General features: G+C 41.2%; 1 protein-coding gene across 7 annotated transcripts in view; it reads right to left on the bottom strand.

Annotated features, from left to right (window-relative positions):
* The window catches only part of ARHGAP42 (Rho GTPase activating protein 42), a 343,088-nt gene that overhangs the window by 115,668 nt on the left and 205,018 nt on the right, over positions 1-22,402 (bottom strand). The window contains exon 1 of one of the 7 annotated variants that reach the window (XM_081545991.1): positions 5,470-6,003. The exons of the other annotated variants lie outside the window; for them this stretch is intronic. Within the exon in view, the coding sequence (XP_081402117.1) occupies positions 5,470-5,703 (234 nt within the window). The 5' untranslated portion in view covers positions 5,704-6,003. Of the gene's footprint in view, positions 1-5,469; positions 6,004-22,402 lie in introns of those variants that run through there. 7 annotated transcript variants of the gene reach the window in all.

Below are 22,402 nucleotides of genomic sequence, written 5' to 3' on the forward strand. Positions count from 1 at the left end.
TGGGTATTCACCTGAAGAAAACACCACCACTAATTAAAAAAGATATATGCACAATGTTCACTGCTGCATGACTTATAACAGCCAAGATGTGGAAGAACGCTTAGTGTCCATCAATACACAAATAAAGAAGATGAGTGTGTGTGTATGTATGTATGTGTATGTGTGTGTGTGTATATGTGTATATGTGTGTGTGTATGTGTGTGTGTGTGTGTGTGTGTGTGTGTGTGTGTGTGCGCGCGCGCACTCAGTTGTGTCTGGCTCTTTGCAACTCCCCAGACTGTAGCCCACCAGACTCCTCTGTCCACGGAATTTTCCAGACAAGAATACTGGAGTGGGTTGCCATTTCCTACTCCAGGGGATCTTCCCGACCCAGGGACTGAATTCACGTCTCCTGCATCTCCTGCACTGGCAGGCGGATTCTTTACCACTGTGCCACCTGGGAAGCATATATGTCATATAAATAGATAATAGAATATTACTTAGCCACACAAAATGAAATCTTGCCATTTGCAAGAACATGGGATGATATACAGGGTTCCACACTAAAATGTGAAATCTATAAAACAAAGCAAACAAAATTTTAAAAGACTCAGAGATACAAAGAACAAAATGGGAGGTGCCATAGGGAAGGTGGTGGGGGGTTGGGAAACAATTGAAGAGGACTAAGAGGTACAAACTCCCAGTCATGAGATAATTAAGCCACAGAAATATAATGTAGCAGCATAAGGAATAAGGCCAACAATACTGTAGTAACTTTATACAGAAACCGATGATTAGTAGACTCCTCTTGATCATTTCATAATGCATTTAGATGTTATGCATCTAGAACTAATATAATACAGTACATCAACCATATTTCAATTAAAAAATTAAAGATGTGATCGCATGAGGGAAATCTGTCTCCAGACTCCTCAGAGCTGCCATCATCAGAGTGCTGCCATTATTGCTTAGGTCTCTAAGTCTGGGCCATCTCCCCATCCTTGGGATTCTGTGTCTTGTTTCTTCAAATTTGTTCCTTACCATCCTATTCCTTTCCTGACTTGACTTCAGCCAGAAAATGCCAAGTTTTTAAGCGTTCTGACTATGGTAAAGTTCTAAAAGCTGGCCTTGACTATCTGTTACTAGATACAGATCTGAGAAATTGGACTCTAAAGAATGGCCAGAATATGGAAAGATGGACAAGGAAGGATAACAATTAAGTCAAGGAAATGAGGAAAGTGCATGCATACATGAACTAACAAAATGTACTGCCAGAAGTGAGGAAAGACTGAAGAGAACATACAGACTTTGTCAAGACTAGTCTGATTTTCATCTTTCAGAAACAAACAAACAAACAAAAAAAAACAACTTTAAATATCTATAGGGTAATAATAAAAGAGAACTGGATTAAATCTGAAAACTAGAGTGTAGACTAGACCACTTATTAAATGTACTAACAAAGGGAAAGTTTTTCAACCTCTTTGGCCTTTACTTTCCTCATACTGCCTAACACATTCAACCACCTCAGTGATTCATTAAATATTCACTAAACACTTACTATGGCCTCTAACTATATTATTTAAGACACAGCTTTATTTCGAAGATCTTATTTTCAAGAAGAGGAGAGAATTCAGTATTTATATTTCCACAAAGCACAACAGAAATTCCTATAGCAAATACCATAATAGAAATTTTGATAAAGTGCCTTGGAACCCACAGGATAAAAGACTGGCTTCTGAAGTGAAAATACCAAACCCAATAGATTTTCACACATTATAAAAATATGATATTAGAACTATACCACCAGCACCAGTGTGACCATCACCACTGAATACACCAGCCCCCTTCTTCGTATTAGGAAGCAGATACTCTTGCTTCTTCTACAATGTTACATATTTTTCAAGAACCCTACTAAATCCTTTTTACTCTGTAAAGAATTAGAGTCAGCTATTTTTATAATTCTAAAAGGTAAACTATTTGGAATGTTATTTTAAGCTTTTTTATGATAAAACAAAAAATTGGTTCCGTTTAGTCAACAGAATCCTTTTAAATGCCATGAAACTGATGGTAATTTGCATTTTCCACAGGCACTTAAAATATACTTTAATAAGTGACCAAAAAATGCCAGCGCTAGAAGGAAAAGTAATACGTACAATTACAACTACACCTCCACACATTCCCACACACATTCACAGCACTCTCCATTTTGTTTTAGGTCAACTATTCTACCCTTCTCTATTCAACGCTTCATAAAATCCCAGTTTTCTCTAAAATATAAGTCTAAGTTGTCATTTTGAGGGCACTTTTACAAAGATTGAAATGATCATTTATGGACAAAAAGTTTGGTGCAGCCTGCGGATGTACGTCAAGTTAAATTATGGAAAAGCACTGAAAAGGGAAAGGCTGTTTTTCATGGTGGTCAAAGACAGTGAAGCCCTAAATGACGTGTGTGGCATTAAACTTCACGGTGAAGCGTACCTTCTTATTTAAAATGCTTCCATGTCTCTCTGTCTTAACGCTTTTCACCCTGAGGAAGGTCCTATTACTCTGAAAACAGCTTTCAAAGAAAAAGCAAAAAGAAGAAAGAAAGAAACGGAAAAGCATTGTTAAATAAAATATGCAACTTGAGAGGGTAACAGAGAGCATTTTTACAAGGCACACTGCTGTCAGATGGGCGCTCTCCGTGACTGGAAAGAGAGATGCGGAGCTGTGTTGCGAGGACACAGGCCAAGGCTCACCAGGCGTGGCACTCGGGAGCTAGAGTCATCGGTTCCAGCTGTCCTGGAGCGGGTTCTCCACTCCTTTTCAGCCCTGCTTCTATCATCCACTGCATGTGGGCTGCCTGCATGTGTCCTTATCCAAGAGAGACCCATGAGCTGGGAAGAAGCTGACAGCCGTGGGTGTCTGCTCACGACAGAACTCCAACAGCAGGGACAGCAAGTCTCCCCGGAAGGGGGATCTGGGTGGTGCGTCTCCGCATCTATCACTTGACTTCAGGCAATTATATTGCATCATAGCCCACATCTTAGACAAAGGCTTCAAATGAAAATGCTAAAATTACCACATAAGAAAGGCAGGGCTTTTTGAGCTAGAAAAGGTCCAGGGAAATCATCTAACCTCATTTCAAAAGGTAGAAAACAAAGACAGAAGGGTTCAAGAGGTTTGAATGAAGGTGAGGAGAGAGAACTCATCTCTGATGGGATAAATATCTGGTGGCATATTGTGGAGATCAGGATTAGATTCCATCAGCTCTACATGAGCCTGGAGAAGGGAAGCTATGGAGATCCAGCAGTGAACTTTCTAAGAACCTGGACTTCACAGTTGAAGTCAATGTGTGGCCAGTATTCAAAACGAGACTCGGTCAGTAACAACTGAAATGTTCAATAAAGAACTTCCACACAGAGCTGTGGACAGCCGAAATGAATGCCTCAGAGGAGTTTCTCCCCCTCTGGCCTGAGTAGAAGACAGGGTGAGTACTAACTGCAGGGGACTGGAAAGGGTGTGGCAGACAGAGAGTTGGACTACATGGTAAGACCCCACTTGGAAGCTGCCATGACTCAAAATTCAAGTCTCCTAATTCCTAATTAGTGCTTTTCTTTTAAACTACTCAATTTAACATGGTACTGAAAGAAATCTTCATTTTAAATCAAGGATAATCTACATAAAGTATAAACCTGAGTGTTCTGCCCACTATAATTTCTTTCTTCTCAAAAAAGTTAAACCATTACTGCAATCTTGCAAATACCTACAATCTTACTGTTAATCTGGCTTTAGGTAGATCAGCTAGTAAAAAAGATACTCTGATTAATCTCTTATGATTTCTAATGATTAATTTCTTATAATTTATAATGTAATTTCTTATAATTTATAATTTTCAATACAATGCATAATGTATCAATCATTGAAATAATATGTAACCCCCAAACAGGGACATGGGCTTCATTTTGCTCTGTAAAATTAGTCCAGATACAAAAGCAAATTCTTTGTGACCATCATTAAAAAATTAGAAGGAATAAAGAGTTACTCCCAAAAGTCATGGGATAATTTCTAAACCAAGAAACAGCAAAAGGGAGTATCTTTCTAAAAATTTACAAAATTAAGCAATCAGAGAACCCTACAGTTTGAAGAAAACTAAGAGGTCATTTAGTTCACTCTATAAAGAAAAGTATTACTCCATATTCCCTACAGATGATTAGTCAGCCTCTGCAGGAACTTTTTGCCTCACTATTTTTCAAGAAAGTCAGTTCCCTATAGGATAGCTATGCTTTTTAGATTAAAATAAATCACAAGAAAAATGCTTGTTTTGAAAAAGGACAAGCTGGAAATAAGTTCATTACAATGGAAAAGAATAATAGCTAACAGTTGAATAATACTTCAGATTTCACAAAACATTTCATATTAGAAAATTTGTCTGGTTCTTCCAAAACACAAAGAGATGGCTATGAGAGGTATTATTTGATACTAACTTTCCCAAAGTTATCCAACTTTAAAGCCTTAAAATAAAAAACAATGCAGCCATCAGAACTTTTAATGACCTGGGTACATGCAAGAGATGTTACTCATTGAAAGAGGTTAAGTAAAAGCTCAACTTGTCCTCTTGGCTATAAACTTACTCCATTGAGAACTGTTTAAATCACAGTGCTGTTAGAGAGAAACAATGCACTTATTTTCCCAAAGTACTTAGTTCTTTTTGTAGAAGTTTGAAAAGGATTTACATTCAGTAATTTGAACTATGTCTGAATAAATTTAAACATACATTTTGATTCCAGTCATCTTATCTGATTTAAAATATGTTATTAATTCTTGCAGTCGCATTTATTCCTGGGCAAAAAAATTATAAAAATCCAATCTGAAGTTTTAGACAATGCACTTTTTGTTCTATTTATTATAATTAGCCCAAGTACTTACATGTGATAAGTCAACAACAAAATGTGTTGAAGAAGTTAACAGAAATGTAGTTTTGCAAAGAAACGTGTTATGAATTGGACTTCATAAAGCCAATTTTGAATAAATATACTCAAGCTCAAACACAAAGGTTTTTGCTTTTTTTTGTTTTTTAAGTGGAAGGTAGGACAAAAGCATTTGATATTCCAGTGAAAATAATGGGATTGATTTAATCTGATTCAATGAGAAATGGAATTTGATGCTTGCTCTGCATAAGCTTTAAGGCAGCAGGGCAAGTGATATATAAATAATCAAAGCCAATGGTTGACATGAAACGTTCTGTAAGATTCTATAGGGAATCAACCTGGGATAACATAACAAACATACTTAGCTCCCTAAACTTTCTGGCACCAATACAGACGGTGACATCATAGGGTCCAATCTCTGAATTAACTTAATTTGCCCCAAAGCCCTGTCTGGCATAAGGAAAACAGCTGCTGCTAAATTTTCTCAAGCTTGTATAACAGGGCACAGCAGAAGAACCAGAGTTTTCAAGCCTATTGGAATTCACATCCCAACTCCAGCATCTAGTAAATTCTGCCTCACCTTTCTATGACCAAACCAGGCCATCTTTGGTGCCGCTGGATCTAAGCTGGTAACTGTTGACTGTGTCACATACTCAGTGAGGAAGGAAAAATACTCTGCGGTGAGAAAGTAACTCCTACACGGACGCTCAGGCTCACTGCCAGGAAGAAGCAGGCAGGGAGAACTGGCTCCATTTGAATCTGCGATGACACCCAAATGACGCAAAACTCCCAAATTTCCTACTGTCACCGTCATAGGACCACCCAGGCTCTGTCTTCTTGGGCATTTTTAAGGGTCGCTGCTTTTAGCATTCTTTCTGGGGCGGGGCCTTGAAGCAGAATTCAGCTCACTTTGTACCATAATAAAACTCGGTATTTCCCGAATCCATAAATTGCTTTATCTGATGGTTAGTTCTGGAGAGGTAAGCGCCCAGAAAGGATCCGGAGATCCTCTGAAATATGAACAATGAATTTCAAGAAACTTGAGAGAAGCAGGGCTGGGGACAGAACTCGAATGAAACAGAAGCGAAGCGCCATAAAGCTATTTGGTTTCATCAGTGACATGTTCACTTTTGTGACTTCATCATCAAATGATTCCATTTTGGCTTCTATTTAACATTTCTGTATCAGTTTGCTAGCTAGCATGAAATGATTACTGTCAACATCTTCTGAGTTTATTAGGCATATAGAATTGTTTATGAAGTTGAATTTCTAACTTTGAAATGTTAGCCCCTTAAAAATAAATACAACAGAGTGAGAGAAAGAAGGCTGCATCAAAGCCTTAGGTTGGATTTGGGACATTTATAGTCAAAGGATGTATGCAGTGTATTGTTTTTAAAAAAATTTTTTTTTTAAATATGGACCAGTTTTAAAGTCTTTATTGAGTTTGTTACAATTTTGCTTCTATTCTATGTTTTGGTTTCTTGGCTATGAGGAATGTGGGATCTTAGCGCCCTGACCAGGGATCAAACCCACACCCCCTGCTTTGGAAGAGGAAGTCTTAACCACTGGATGGCAGGGGAGTCCCTGTGTGGCACCGGGAAGGGAGGCGGGAGGGCGGTCAGGATGGGGAGGGAGGGCGGAGGGGGGTCAGGATGGGGAAGGGGGACGGAGGGGTCAGGATGGGGAGGGAGGCGGGAGGGGGGTCAGGATGGGGAGGGAGGGCGGAGGGGGGTCAGGACGGGAAGGGAGGCAGGAGGGGGGTCAGGACGGGGAGGGAGGGCGGAGGGGGGTCAGGACGGGGAGGGAGGCGGGAGGGGGGTCAGGATGGGGTGGGGGGGTCAGGATGGGGAGGGAGGGCGGAGGGGGGTCAGGATGGGGTGAGGGGACGGGGGGTCAGGATGGGGAGGGAGGGCGGAGAGGTGTCAGGATGGGGTGGGGGGACGGGGGGGTCAGGATGGGGTGGGGGGAGGAGGGTCAGGATTGGGGGGAGAGGGGGGTCAGGATGGGGAGGGAGGGCGGAGGGGGGTCAGGATGGGGTGGGGGGACGGGGGGGTCAGGATGGGGAGGGAGGCGGGAGGGGGGTCAGGACGGGGAGGGAGGCGGGAGGGGGGTCAGGACGGGGAGGGAGGGCGGAGGGGGGTCAGGACGGGGTGGGGGGACGGGGGGGTCAGGATGCGGTGGGGGGAGGGGGGTCAGGATGGGGAGGGAGGGCGGAGGGGGGTCAGGATGGGGAGGGAGGCGGGAGGGGGGTCAGGACGGGGGGGGGGCGGGGAGATGGGGAGGCGGGAGGGGGGTCAGGATGGGGAGGGAGGCGGGAGGGGGGGTCAGGATGGGGGGCGGGGCGGGGAGGTGGGGAGGCGGGAGGGGGTTCAGGATGGGGAGGGAGGCGGGAGTGGGGTTCAGGATGGGGAGGGAGGCGGGAGGGGGGTCAGGATGGGGGCGGGGTGGGGAGGCGGGAGTGGGGTTCAGGATGGGGAGGGGGGTTCAGGATGAGGAGGGAGGCGGGAGGGGGGTCAGGATGGGGAGGGAGGTGGGAGGGGGGTGTGCACCCATGGCTGATTCATATCAATGTATGGCAAAAACCACTACAATATTGTAAAGTAATTCGCTTCCAATTAAAATAAAATAATAATAAAAAATAAATAAGTAAACCACTACCACCAACAACAAAAAGCTTACTGCTTTTAAGACAAGTTTTAACTTTTAATTACTATGGTTGTTATAAACTTTGCTGAAACAATAACTTGAGCAATTTATAGTAACCAGAGAAAACCAACTGGTACCAGTCCCAGGTTGGCAAGTTTTATGTTACAATCAAGGAACTAAGCAACTACACATCATATCCTATAATGAGGACACAGTGGTAAGACCACACATAAAGGCATGACTAAACAGTACAAAGTGGATAAAGTGAAAGGGCCAGCGCAGGAGTGGAAACAGCCACAAAGTTCTATTAACGATGAGTTTTAAGGGTGACAACCGTGCACAAACTGTTGTCATAAATGTAAAATTACTAGCATCAAAATGCTCAGTATTGAACAGACAGGATAAACAACCCTGGATGTTATCTTCTAAAAACATTATGCACTCAGAGAACCACACTCACCTCTAGGGCTATGCAGGGACCTCATAAAGACACGCAGGGAGTCCTACCTTCCTTCCTATTGACCCCAAGGATTAAGCCTGCCCCTTATTCTTGTCTAAGTATTGTTATCAGCAATCTTCATCTCCCAAATCAAACATCCAGCCCCTCAGTCTTCAGAATTTTGCAATTAGTGAGCCAATAGACATGCTATATCAACACCAACATTAATACTGTCTTGCTCTGTGCCAAGCTCTGGAGCTATCAAATTGAATACATAATCTGTCTTCCAGGAGCTGAGTCGGGAGATGAAGGTGGGCAGGAAGACAAATTACAGCCCGGCTCAGAGGCTGCATGCTGAGCAGGAGAATTCAGTGACTACAAAGCCCACTGACTCCAGAGTAAGAGGCAATCTTAAAATATGAGCCCAAAAGATTTTAGTTTTAGATTGTAACCCTTTCGCCAGATGATTTTCTCATCTGAAAACCATACTGAAGACAGAGAAAGAAAAAGGCAAAGAAGAGGAAGGAAACCCAAGCAAGCTAGAAGGGAGGAGAAAAGGGGTGATTATCAACAGTTAAGAAAAGCAGTCCCTTGGGACAGCAAGGAAATCAAACCAGTCCATCCTAAAGGAAGTCAACCCTGAATATTCATTGGAAGGACTGATGCTGAAGCTCCAATACTTTGGCCACCTGATGTGAAGAGCCAACTCATTAGAAAAGATCCTGATGCTGGGAAAGATTGAGGGCAGGAGAAGGGGGCGACAGAGGATGAGATGGTTTGATGGCATCACCAACTCAATGGACATGAGTTTGTGCAAGCTCCGGGAGATAGTAAAGCCCAGGGAAGGCTGGTGTGCTGAGGTTCACGGGGTTGCAAAGAGTCGGACACAGCTGAGCAACTGAACAACAAGAAAAGCAGGGAGAAAAAAAACTCCAGGGAAGGAGGAGAGAAATCCAAACTAACCAAACATAATAAGCTCAGAGTCTGCAGGAATATGTGACAAAGCAGAGGGCGTAAACTGGGGTACTGAGGGTGGAAGATGAGAATCAGACCAAAAGGAATGGTGATACCACAGTCTTCAACCTTCGGCCCCAAGAAAAAACCCCCAGCAACACTGCTGAGCACTTCTTATCTTCACACACACGCGCACACACACACAAACACACACACAGCCCTTCTTTGAAGGAGTTGACAACTACAATCCAGCCAGAGATGACGGTGGTACAAGCAGACAAGTTCACACACATGGGGAACTGACAGTTAAGCACACAAGCTGGGAAAAATAATTTTCACAGATATCTCCTGAGTCATCTCTCTGAAGCCAATTAATTACTGCAAAACCCGGGGATAATCCCCAACATAGAGAGGACCTCATCAGAGCTGCCAATCCCCAGGAAGTGACGCAGAGCTGTGCTTTTTAAACTTTATGGTGCATTGGAAGTAACTAGAGATCTTGTTACAATGAAGATACTAATTCAACAAGTTTGGAGTGGGACCAAAGATTCTGGATTTCTAGTAAGCTCTGAGCTGATGCTGCTGGGCAGTGGTTTGAATGAGAAGACTACGGACAGCCCTTTCTCTCCTGCTACAAAATGGAAAACTGATGACAGGAGCAGAGAGGATCAGCCAGATTATATGCATACAATCTAAAAGGAGGCAGTTTAAAGCGAGGCCAAGGAAAAGCTGGAATTATTAGTCCACTGCTGGAACAGAATGAATGGGAATTGACATTTATTAAGCATCAGTTTTGTACCTGGCACGTTCACACACATTCACTCTCACAAATCCTGGGAGAAACGGGAATCTCCTTTTATTGTCATGAATGTTTAGAAACTGTCCTAAAGTTAGTAAGTTCACATCAAACCAAGGTCTATCTGACTCAAAAGCCTATGCTTTTTCCTCTAAAACAACTGACTCTGAAAAGTCGAATTCAGGATACAGCCAATCCTGAGGCAGGAATTTTAAGGAGAAACCATGTAAAGCTACAGTCTCTCTTTCCTAAACACGAAGACCTGCAGAGTAACTAAAGGAAATGCAATTAAAGATTCCATCGCAAAGCTCTAACATACAGAGTAAACTTACATGAGCATATAGAGTAAAGCACCATAGAGCCAAAAAGTAAACACAAATTTGCTTCCCAACTTGTTCTTGGGGAGGGAGGTGGGAGGGGGGTCCAGGAAGGGGAACACATGTAAATCCATGGCTGATTCATGTCAATGTATGGCAAAAACCACTACAATATTGTAATTAGCCCCCAACTAAAATAAATAAATTTATTTAAGAAAAAAAAAATTACCCTAAAGCCTAAATAAGGTAAGTAGCACTGTAGACCAGAAAATACATAAAGAAAATGGACAAAGTGTCGATGTATCTGAGTTTTAACTTTCAAAATAGAATACTGTCCTTTCAGATTTGATTCAGTCCACAGGACATTAAGAAACACTACCCAAATACCATTTTACACTCTAATTCTAATGGATTAAAAAAAAAAAAATACAAGAATTTAGCTTAAAGAGACAGTACATCTCACAATGAGCTCACCAGCATTACCCGCTGGGACCAGTTAACCACATTTACCAAATAAGGCAAGTTTTTTCAATGCTTAAAATCTTTCTTCAGTGAGCTCACTTCACTTCTCACTGGGTTTCTAAAGTAATTGTAGAGGTCATCTCTCCACCTCAGAGCCAGTAAATCACCAGGCTCTCCATGTAAACGAAGGCGCATAGTCCCTGGAGAGCATTTGGTTTGGCTTTATTACTGACTGTATACAGAAGAAAAAGACACAAAATCTACTCTCAAGGCAGAACAGCAGGAAGCTGTATGAAGCAAAATCTATTCATAAAATCAGTGAGTTCGCCCCCGCTCACGGCGTGTGTGCTTTCCCCGTCTACCCTGCTCAGGCTTCAGGTTACTCGGCCGGGGAGGTGCTGGGAAAACTGGTCAACCACTTGTAAAAGAATGAAACTAGAACACTTCCTAACACCGTACACAAAAATAAACTCAAAATGGATTAAAGATCTAAACGTAAGACCAGAAACAATAAAACTCCTAGAGGAAAACATAGGCAAAACACTCTCCGACATAAATCACAGCAGGATCCTCCATGACCCACCTCCCAGAATATTGGAAATAAAAGCAAAAATAAACAAATGGGACCTAATTAAAATTAAAAGCTTTTGCACAACAAAGGAAACTATAAACAAGGTGAAAAGACAGCCTTCAGAATGGGAGAAAATAATAGCAAATGAAGCAACAGACAAACAATTAATCTCAAAAATATACAAGCAACTTCTGCAGCTGAATTCCCGAAAAATAAATGACCCAATCAAAAAATGGGCCAAAGAACTAAACAGACATTTCTCCAAAGAAGACATACAGATGGCTAACAAACACATGAAAAGATGCTCAACATCACTCATTATTAGAGAAATGCAAATCAAAACCACAATGAGGTATCATTTCACACCAGTCAGAATGGCTGCTATCCAAAAGTCTACAAGCAATAAATGCTGGAGAGGGTGTGGAGAAAAGGGAACCCTCTTACACTGTTGGTGGGAATGCAAACTAGTACAGCCACTATGGAGAACAGTGTGGAGATTCCTTAAAAAACTGGGAATAGAACTGCCATATGACCCAGCAATCCCACTGCTGGGCATATACACCGAGGAAACCAGAATTGAAAGAGACGCGTGTACCCCAATGTTCATCGCAGCACTGTTTACAATAGCCAGGACATGGAAGCAACCTAGATGTCCATCAGCAGATGAATGGATAAGGAAGCTGTGGTACATATACACAATGGAATATTACTCAGCCATTAAAAAAAATACATTTGAACCGGTTCTACTGAGATGGATGAAACTGGAGCCCATTATACAGAGTGAAGTAAGCCAGAAAGAAAAACAACAATACAGTATACTAATGCATATATATGGAATCTGAAAGATGGTAACAATAACCCTATATGCGGGACAGAATGAGAGACACAGATGCATGGAACAATTTTATGGACTCTGAGGGAGAAGGTGAGGGTGGGCCGTTCTGGGAGAATGGCATTGAGACATGTGTATTGTCATATGTGAAACAGAGCACCATTCCATGTTCGATGCATGTGACAAGGGCTCGGGGCCGGGGCAGTGGGATGATCCAGAGGGATGGGAGGGGGAGGGAGGTGGGTGGGGGGTTCGGGAAGGGGAACACATGTAAACCCATGGCTGATTCTTGTCAATGTATGGCAAAAACTATTACAATATTGTAAAGTAATTAGCCCCCAAGTAAAATAAATAAATTTATAAAAAAAAAAAAATAAATAAATAAAATCAAAAAAAAAAAAATAAAATCAGTGAGAGCTGCTTACCATTGTGAATAAAAATGGCAGACCTTACTTTATTTTAATATATTTGTCCAGTTGCAGAACATTCTTCTTGTTATCTAGGATGGAGTCTGTACAAACATATCCACAAATTTTAACAATTTTGGCTAACAAATGAATCAGCTTATCTGCAGACTCCTCCTCCATTTCTTCCCATTTAATTGACTGTTTTCGTTCAGTGTAAGAACTGTGCACACGGACAACAGAAAATTAAATCCATGATGAGGTTTATCACATTCTTACTGAAAATGACACTCTTAGGTGAAGGGGTGTCCACCCTCTTTAGCAGTTCATGCTTCGATTTGAAACCTAAACAAAAGCATGCAATTGTAAGTGGTTTTGACTTGGTCTTGTCTTAAGTATTTAAATACACTCTCCTTCGGATGTAATAAGGATTTTTCACCTTCTTCTTATAAATGGCCTGTGTGCCAAACCATAACCATAAACTGAGCATATGTACTTGGCTTCAAAGGTAAAATACTCACATAAAGATAAATATACCTCATATAAAAACTCTGATGTTTGTGTTACAAACATGACTTTTAGTCACTTGTCCAGTTCACTTCAGTTCAGTTCAGTCGCTCAGTCGTGTCCGACTCTTTGTGACCCCATGAATTGCAGCACGCCAGGCCTCTCTGTCCATCACCAACTCCCGGAGTCTACCCAAACCCATGTCCATCGAGTCGGTGATGCTATCCAACCATCTCATCCTCTGTTGTCCCCTTCTCCTCCCGCCCTCAATCCTACCCAACATTAGTGTCTTTTCAAATGAGTCAACCCTTCGCATGAGGTGTCCAAAGTACTGGAGTTTCAGCTTCAACATCAGACCTTCCAATGAACACCCAGGATTGATCTCTTTTAGGATGGATTGATTGGATCTCCTTGCAGTCCAAGGGACTTTCAAGAGTCTTCTCCAACACCACAGTTCAAAAGCATCAATTCTGCAGCGCTCAGCTTTCTTCACCGTCCAACTCTCACATCCATACATGACCACTGGAAAAACCATAGGCTTGACTATACGTACTTTTGTTGGCAAAGTAATGTCTCTGCTTTTAAACATGCTATCTAGGTTGGCCATAACCTTCCTTCCAAGGAGTAAGCGTCTTTTAATTTCATGGCTGCAATCACCATCAGCAGTGATTTTGGAGCCCCAAAAAATAAAGTCTGACACTGTTTCCACTATTTCCCCATCTATTTCCCATGAAGTGATGGGACCAGATGCCATGATCTTAGTTTTCTGAACGTTGAGCTTTAAGCCAACTTTTTCACTCTCCTCTTTCACCTTCATCAAGAGGCTCTTTAGTTCTTCTTCACTTTCTGCCATAAGGGTGGTGTCATCCGCATATCTGAGGTTATTGATATTTCTCCCGGCAATCTTGATTCCAGCTTGTGTTTCTTCCAGCCCAGCGTTTCTCATGATGTACTCTGCATAGAAGTTAAATAAGCAGGGTGACAATATACAGCCTTGACCTACTCCTTTTCCTATTTGGAACCAGTCTGTTGTTCTATGTCCAGTTCGAACTGTTGCTTCCTGACCTGCATACAGGTTTCTCAAGAGACAGGTCAGATGGTCTGGTATTCCCATCTCTTTCAGAATTTTCCACAGTTTATTGTGATCCACACAGTCAAAGGCTTTGGCATAGTCAATAAAGCAGAAATAGATGTTTTTCTGGAACTCTCTTGCTTTTTCGATGATCCAGCGGATATTGGAAATTTGATCTCTGGTTCCTCTGCCTTTTCTAAAACCAGCTTGAACATCGGGAAGTTGACAGTTCACGTATTGCTGAAGCCTGGCTTGGAGAATTTTGAGCATTACTTTACTAGCATGTGAGATGAGTGCAATTGTGCGGTAGTTTGAGCATTCTTTGGCATTGCCTTTCTTTGGGATTGGAACGAAGACTGACCTCTTCCAGTCCTGTGGCCACTGCTGAGTTTTCCAAATTTGCTGGCATATCGAGTGCAGCACTTTCACAGCATCACCTTTGAGGATTTGAAATAGCTCAACTGGAATTCCGTCACTTCCACTAGCTTTGTTCATAGTGATGCTTTCTAAGGCCCACTTGACTTCACATTCCAGGATGTCTGGCTCTAGGTGAGTGATCACACCATCGTGATTATCTGGGTCGTGAAGATCTTTTTTGTACAGTTCTTCTGTGTATTCTTGCCACCTCTTCTTAATATCTTCTGCTTCTGTTAGGTCCATACCATTTCTGTCCTTTATCGAGCCCATCTTTGCATGAAATGTTCCTTTGGTATCTCTAATTTTCTTGAAGAGGTCTCTAGTCTTTCCCAATCTGTTGTTTTCCTCTATTTCTTTGCACTGATTGTTGAGGAAGGCTTTCTTATCTCTCCTTGCTATTCTTTGGAACTCTGCATTCAGATGGGAATATCTTTCCTTTTCTCCTTTGCTTTTCGATTCTCTTCTCTTCCAAGCTATCTGTAAGGCCTCCTCAGACAGCCATTTTGCTTTTTTGCATTTCTTTTCCATGGGGATTTTCTTGATCCCTGTCTCCTGTACAATGTCACGAACCTCTGTCCATAGTTCATCAGGCACTCTGTCTATCAGGTCTAGATCCTTAAATCTATTTGTCACTTCCACGGTATACTCATAAGAGACAGGGGCTAGGCCGGGCCGGGGGCCAGGGGTGGCGGCCTACAGGGCCTAGGCCGGGCCAGGGGTGGCGGCCTACAGGGAAAACTAGATAATCTGATCACACGGACCACAGCCTTGTCTATCTCAATGAAACTATGCCATGCCGTGTGGGGCCACCCAAGACGGATGGGTCTTGGTGGAGAGGTCTGACAGATTGTGGTCCACTGGAGAATGGCATGGCAAACCACTTCAGTATTCTTGCCTTGAGAACCCCATGAACAGTATGAAAAGGCAAAAAGATAAGACACTAAAAGATGAACTCCCCAGGTCAGTAGGTGCCCAATATACTAATGTAGATCAGTGGAGAAATAACTCCAGAAAGAATGATGGGATGGAGCCAAAGCAAAAACGATACCCAACTGTGGATATGACTGGTGACAGACGCAAAGTCCGATGCTGTAAAGAGCAATATTGCATAGGAACCTGGAATGTTAGGTCCATGAATCAAGGCAAATTGGAAGTGGTCAAACAGGAGATGGCAAGAGTGAACGTCGACATTCTAGGAATCAGCGAACTAAGATGGACTGGAATGGGTGAATTTAACTCAGATGACCATTATATCTACTACTGTGGGCAAGAATCCCTTAGAAGAAATGGAGTAGCCATCATGGTCAACAAAAGAGTCTGAAATGCAGTACTTGGATGCAATCTCAAAAATGATAGAATGATCTCTGTTCGTTTCCAAGGCAAACCATTCAATATCACGGTAATCCAAGTCTATGCCCCAACCAGTAATGCCGAAGAAGCTGAAGTTGAACAATTCTATGAAGACCTACAAGACCTTTTAGAACTAACACCCAAAAAAGATGTCCTTTTCATTATAGGGGACTGGAATGCAAAAGTAGGAAGTCAAGAAACACCTGGCGTAACAGGCAAGTTTGGCCTTGGAGTACAGAATGAAGCAGGGCAAAGGCTAATAGAGTTTTGCCATGAGAACGCACTGGTAACAGCAAACACCCTATTCCAACAACACAAGAGAAGACTCTACGCATGGACATCACAAGACGGTCAACACCGAAATCAGATTGATTATATTCTTTGCAGCCAAAGATGGAGAAGCTCTATACAGTCAGCAAAAACAAGACCGGGAGCAGACTGTGGCTCGGATCATGAACTGCTTATTGCCAAATTCAGACTTAAATTGAAGAAAGTAGGGAAAACCACTAGACCATTCAGGTATGACCTAGATCAAATCCCTTATGAGTATACCGTGGAAGTGACAAATAGATTTAAGGGTCTAGACCTGATAGACAGAGTCACTTGTCCACAGGGTCGCAAAGAGTCAGACACGACTGAAGTGACTGAGCAGAAGCACACATGTGCTGAAGGTCACACCCGATTTTATCTTCTTAAAAATTCTGTAGTTTTCCATACAGGAAGCTTAATTATGATACTCATGCTAACTCTGTGATATCAGAGAAGGTCCTGTTTTTTTGTTACAATGTCATGCTAGTTTCAGATGTATAGCACAGTTACTCAGTTATATACATGCGTATTCTTTTTCAGGTCCTTTTCCCTTATAGGTTATCACAAAATATTGAGTAAGTTCCCTGTGTATACAGTAGGTCCTGGTTGTTATCTATTTGGTATCTATATTATATATATATATATGTGTGTGTGTGTGTGTGTGTATATATATATATATGGTATCTATTTTATGTATAGCAGTATATATATGTTAATACCAAACTTCTAATTTATCCCTCCCCACGCTCTCACTTTTAGTAACCATAAGTTTGTTTTCTATATCTGTGGGTCTATTTCTGTTTTATAAATATTAGATTCCGCACTTAAGTGATATGGTATTTGTCTTTCTCCATCTGATTTACTTCACTTAGTATGATAATCTCGAGGTCCATCCATGTTGCTACAAATGGCATTTTTTATTTTTTATGGCTGAGTAATATTCTATTGTGTGTATATTATACATATTGTTTTCTTTATCATATCTTCTCTAATCATTCATCTGTTGGTGCACATTTAGGGTGCTTCCATGCCTTGGTTATTGTAAATACTGTTGCTATGAACACTGGGATACACGTATCTTTTCAAATTATGGTTTCCTCCAGAAGGTTCCATTTGAATGATGACTTAAGAGACTGCAGAGGTAAAAAATGAAATTTGTCTCAGGCTTTAGACCAAGGATTAGAAACTGCTTTCTGCAAGGGAAGAGATAAAAAACATTGTATGCTTAGTGGGCCATGTGGTCTCTGACATGACTACCCAATGGTGCTGCTACAAGGTGAGAGCATATAAAAAATCACAAATGGGCACTACAGTATTCTAATAAAACTTTAATTATAGGTGCTGAAATCTGAATGTCACATAATTTTCACTTATCACAAAATATTATCCTTAATTTTTCAAAAGCTATTTAAAAATATAAAACCACTTCCAATTTGCGGGCCATACAAAAGAGACAGGGCCAGACTTGGCTTAGTTTGCAAATCCTTAAACATAAAGAATAAAAAGTATATTCTCAGCTCAAGAAAGGAAAAAAAGAACACCCTTAAACTCTTCAGAGTGGAAAGCATCGTAAGGTAGAATGCAAGTACCTGGGTCTCCACTGTGACACTTGCTCTGAGCTGGCGCTGGGGCAGAGAAGTTGGCAAAACCCCTCACAGGAGGGTAGGCTCACGTCCTCCTGTGCCTTCCTTCCTTGGGGAACTTGGTACCAGCAGAATTCACAGACAGAGAGATAAGTTTCTCATGCCCAAAGGGAAGGACAGAAGTAAATCTAAAAAGGAAACATGTTGCAGACTGGAGAACTATACTGACTTGAAAAGCATGACAAGGGCAAGAGCTACTGAATCAAAGCAGAGAATGAGAAAGGCAGCGCCAGAAAGAAACCGCAGGGTTAACAAAGAGGCTCCTCTGTGAACCCCACGGAAAAGATCAGGACTCCAGCGCTTTGTAATGTGCTGAAGGCTAATCAGTGGGAGTTTACAGTCAAAGACCTTTGCGATCTGGAACAGGCTTGAGGTTGTCTTCTCTGGTGCCCTCCTGCAGGGGAGATTCTCTATTCCAAGCCTTGTATGGCTGGCGGTACACAGGAATGATTGGATGCCCTGATGGTTTAACAAAATACATCCTGAATATTCTGCTGAAGATGTTGATGAATTATTGACTAGTAGCCTGGTCTCTCTGACTCCGCCTCTCACAATGCTCACAAACTATCTCCTTGAAATACAGATTCAAGGTTCAACTGGCCTCATGAGAACAGGGTCACAATTACGGACATGTGCCTTAGAGCCCAACTGCCTGGGTTCAACCCCTGCTTTGTTGTACACTGGCTACCAAATCAAGAAAGGAGTACGTCAAGGCTGCATAGTGTCACCCTGCTTCTTTAACTTCTGTGCAGAGTACATCATGAGAAACGCTGGGCTGGAGGAAGCACAAGCTGGAATCAGGGTTGCCAGGGGAAATATCAATAACTTCAGATACACAGATGACATCAACCTTATGGCAGAAAGTGGAGAAGAGCTAAGGAGTCTATTCAAAGTGAAAGAAGACAGTGGAAAAGTTGGCTTAAAACTCAATATTCAGAAAACTAAGATCATGGCATCTGGTCTCATCACTTCATGGTAAATAGATGGGGAAAGAGTGGATACAGTGACAGACTTTATTTTGGGGGGCTCTAAAATCACTGCAGATAGTGATTGCAGCCATGAAATTAAAAGATGCTTACTCCTTGGAAGGAAAGTTATGACCAACCTAGACAGCATATTAAAAAGCAGAGACATTACTTTGCCAACAAAGGTCCGTCTAGTCAAGGCTATGGTTTTTCCAGTGGTCACGTATGGATGTGAGAGTTGGACTGTGAAGAAAGCTGAGCGCAGAAGAATTGATGCTTTTGAACTGTTGTGTTGGAGAAGACTCTTGAGAGTCCCTTGGACTGCAAGGAGATCCAACCATTCCTTCCTAGGGGAGATCAGTCCCAGGTGTTCATTGGAAGGACTGATGATGAAGCTGAAACTCCAATGCTTTGGCCACCTGATGCGAAGAGCTGACTGATTTGAAAAGACCCTGATGCTGGGAAAGATTGAAGGCGGGAGGAGAAGGGGACAACAGAGGATGAGATGACTGGATGGCACCACCGACTCAATGGACATGAGTTTGGGTGAACTCCGGGAGTTGGTGATGGACAGGGAGGCCTGGCGTGCTGCAGTTCATGGGGTCGCAAAGAGTTGGACACAACTGAGCGACTGAACTGAACTGAATAATTAATGCTGTTGAGGATGTTTTCACATGTTTGTTGGCCATCCATCTGTATGTATTCTTTGGTGAAATCTCCATTTAGGTCTTCTGTCCATTTTTTCATTGGCTATTTGTTTTTTGACATACTTTGGAGAGTAATCCCTTGTCAGTTGCTTCATTTGAAAATATCTTCTCCTATTCTGAGGGTTGTCTTTTCATTTCACTAATGGTTTCCTTTGATCTACAAAAGTTTTAAGTTTCAATTAGGTCCCATTTGTTTATTTTTGCTTTTATTCTTATTACTCTAGGCAGTGGATTGAAAAAGATCTTTCTTGCCTATATTTTCATCTAACAGTTTTATACTGTTAGACCTTACATTTAGGTCTGTAATCCATTTTGACTTTATTTCTGTGGATGGTGTTAGGGAGTGTTGTAATTTCTTTCTTTTATATGTAGGTGCCCAGTTTTCCCAGCTCCACTTATTGAAGAGACTATTCAATACTATTTTTTTCCATAGCATATTCCTGACTCCTTTATTAATGTGCATGGGTTTATCTTTGAACTTTCTAGTATAGTCTGAAGTCAGGGAGCCTGATTCTTCCAGTTCTGTTCTATCTCAAAATTGTTTTCACTGTTCATAGTCTTTTGTGTTTCCTTATAATATGTAAAAATTTTTGTTCTAATTCTTTGAAAAATGCCATTGGTAATTTGACAGGGATTGTATTGAATCTGTAGAGTACTTTGGCAGTAGAGTCATTTTCACAATATTGATTCTTCTAATACAAGAACATGTTATCTTTCTCCATCTCTTTGTGTTTTCTTTGATTTCTTTCATCAGTATCTTAGTTTTCTGAGTACAGGTTTTTTGCATCCTTAGGTAGATTAATCCCTAGGTATTTTATTCTTTTTGATGCAGTGGTAAATGAGATTGTTTCGTTAATCCTTCTTTCTGATCTTTTGCTGTTAGCATATAGGAAGAGAAGAGGAAAAAAAAGGCATGCAAGAGATCTCTGTGCATTAATTTTGTATGTGGCAACTTTTCCAAATTCATTGATGAGCTCTAGCAGATTTCTGCTAGCATATTTACAATTTTCTATGTAAAGTATAATGTCATCTGCAAACAATGACAGTTTTTACTTCTTCTCCAATTTGGATTCCTTTTCTTTCTTTTCTTCAGCACTTATTGTACAGCTAATTTGGTGGTGCTGAATTCTCTTAGCTTTTGCTTGTCTGTAAAGCTTTTGATTTCTCCCTTGACTCTGAATGAGATCCTTGCTGGGTAGAGTAATCTTGGTTGCAGGCCTTTTCCTTTCATCACTTTAAATATATCATGCCTCTCCCTTCTGGCTTGCAGAGTTTCTGCTGAAAGATCAGCTGATAACCTTATGGGGATTCCCTTGCATGTTATTTGTTACTTTTCCTTTGCTGCTTTTAATATTTTTTCTCTGTATTCAGTTTTTGTTAGTTTTATTAATATGTGTCTTGGCATGTTCTTCCTTGCATTTATCCTGTATGAGACTCACTGCGCTTCCTGGACTTGAGTGGCTACTTCTTTTCCCAAGTTAGGAAAGTTTTTGACTGCAGTCTCTTAAACTATTTTTCTCAGACCCTATCTCTTTCTCTTCTTCTTCTTCTTCTGGGATCCCTATAATTGGAATATTGGTGCATTTAGTACTGCCCTAGAAGTCTCTAAGACTGTCCTCATTTTTTTTCATTCCACAGCAGCTATTTCAATCATTCTATCTTCCAGTTCACTTGTCCCTTCTTCTGCCTCAGTTATTCTGTGCATATATACTCAATGAATTGTGATATTAAGTGTACTTCTTAATGCAGTTCATGGTTTTTTGTTGTCGTTAAAAAAAAATGCTAAAAGCAACAGCTCTAATTACACTAGAATATGTCAAGCTTTTAAGCCACATTGGAAAATTTTTATGTCACTACCACCTTTCTTTTGTCAGGGATGCTATTTGCCAGCCTTTAAATTGCACCTGTGGAATATCAAAATTTCACAAAAGGCTATGCCAGTCCCCCCTCCCATTAGGCAGCATAAATTGTTTCTTCTACTGTGCATATAAGACTACAGGCATATTTCAGATATACCACTAATCCCATTCCATCTTATTTGTCTGTGTCCTTGGGGCTTCCTCTGCTATTCTGTTAGCGGCATGAAGGTAAGCATTATATTTTGTTTTTGAGTCCACAAGACTGAACACCATGACTAGTTAGTATAAAGCAGATCAATACTGCAGTTGAATGTTTTTGTATCAATAACTTAAGGGAAGATGACTGATGGCGTGCTCATCAGATTTCTAATGCCTCAGAGCTTGGAAAGGAGAATGAGGAAGTACAGAACCTGTCAATATGTTAGATGATAAACTCTAGATGTCAAAAAACTCATGACTTTGGAATGAAGTAACTGAAACATAAGTTTCACCACCAAATCCAAAAAGTCTACCAGGCAAGCATGTACTCGAAGAACTCTAGTTAAGAGATGCTGAGACTTTATTTTGACTGGAACAAACAACGTGACACGAACAGTGAAAAGGTAAATAATTTTACTAGTCAATATTGATACTTTTTAAAATGAGGCAATCAGGGGCTTCATGTTCAGTTTCCACTGCTAATTTTTTTAACAAGAATGCTGAAAAAATGAAGCTGTTTATAGAAAACAAGAGTTGGTAAGTTAAACCAACATGATAATGAAAAAAAAAGGAAAATCAAAACGTAACAGGGATGTTGAACAAATTCAGATGCTTCCTGGCCATGTTCACATTTGGTAGTCAGGAGTTTTTTTTTTTTTTTGAACTAGATCTGAAAATGTTCTGTGTTTCCAATGTAACAAGAGGGTTTAATTGATTTTTTAGAGGAAGTATCCTGTGATTCTTCATAATTTTTAAATCTGTATAAGCTTTCTAAACATTTAACACACTGATTCATAGTCTGTTGTTTAGTTGCTAAGTCATGTCCAACTCTTTTGTGACCCCATGGACTGAGCCCACCAGGCTCCTCCATCCATGGGATTACCTGGGCAAGAATACTGGAGTGGGTTGCCATTTCCTTCTCCAGGGAATCTTCCAGACCCAGGGATCAAATCTGTGTCTCCTGCATTGGTAGGCAGATTCTTTACCACTGAGCCACCAGGGAAGCCCTTCATAGTCTTTAGAAGGTTTCTAATTACTTCAATGTATATTATAAAGTTTTAATTA

The sequence above is a fragment of the Giraffa tippelskirchi genome, chromosome 11 (assembly GCF_054371585.1).
Source record: "Giraffa tippelskirchi isolate mGirTip1 chromosome 11, T2T-mGirTip1v1.2.pri, whole genome shotgun sequence".
Classification (NCBI taxonomy): Eukaryota; Metazoa; Chordata; class Mammalia; order Artiodactyla; family Giraffidae; genus Giraffa; species Giraffa tippelskirchi.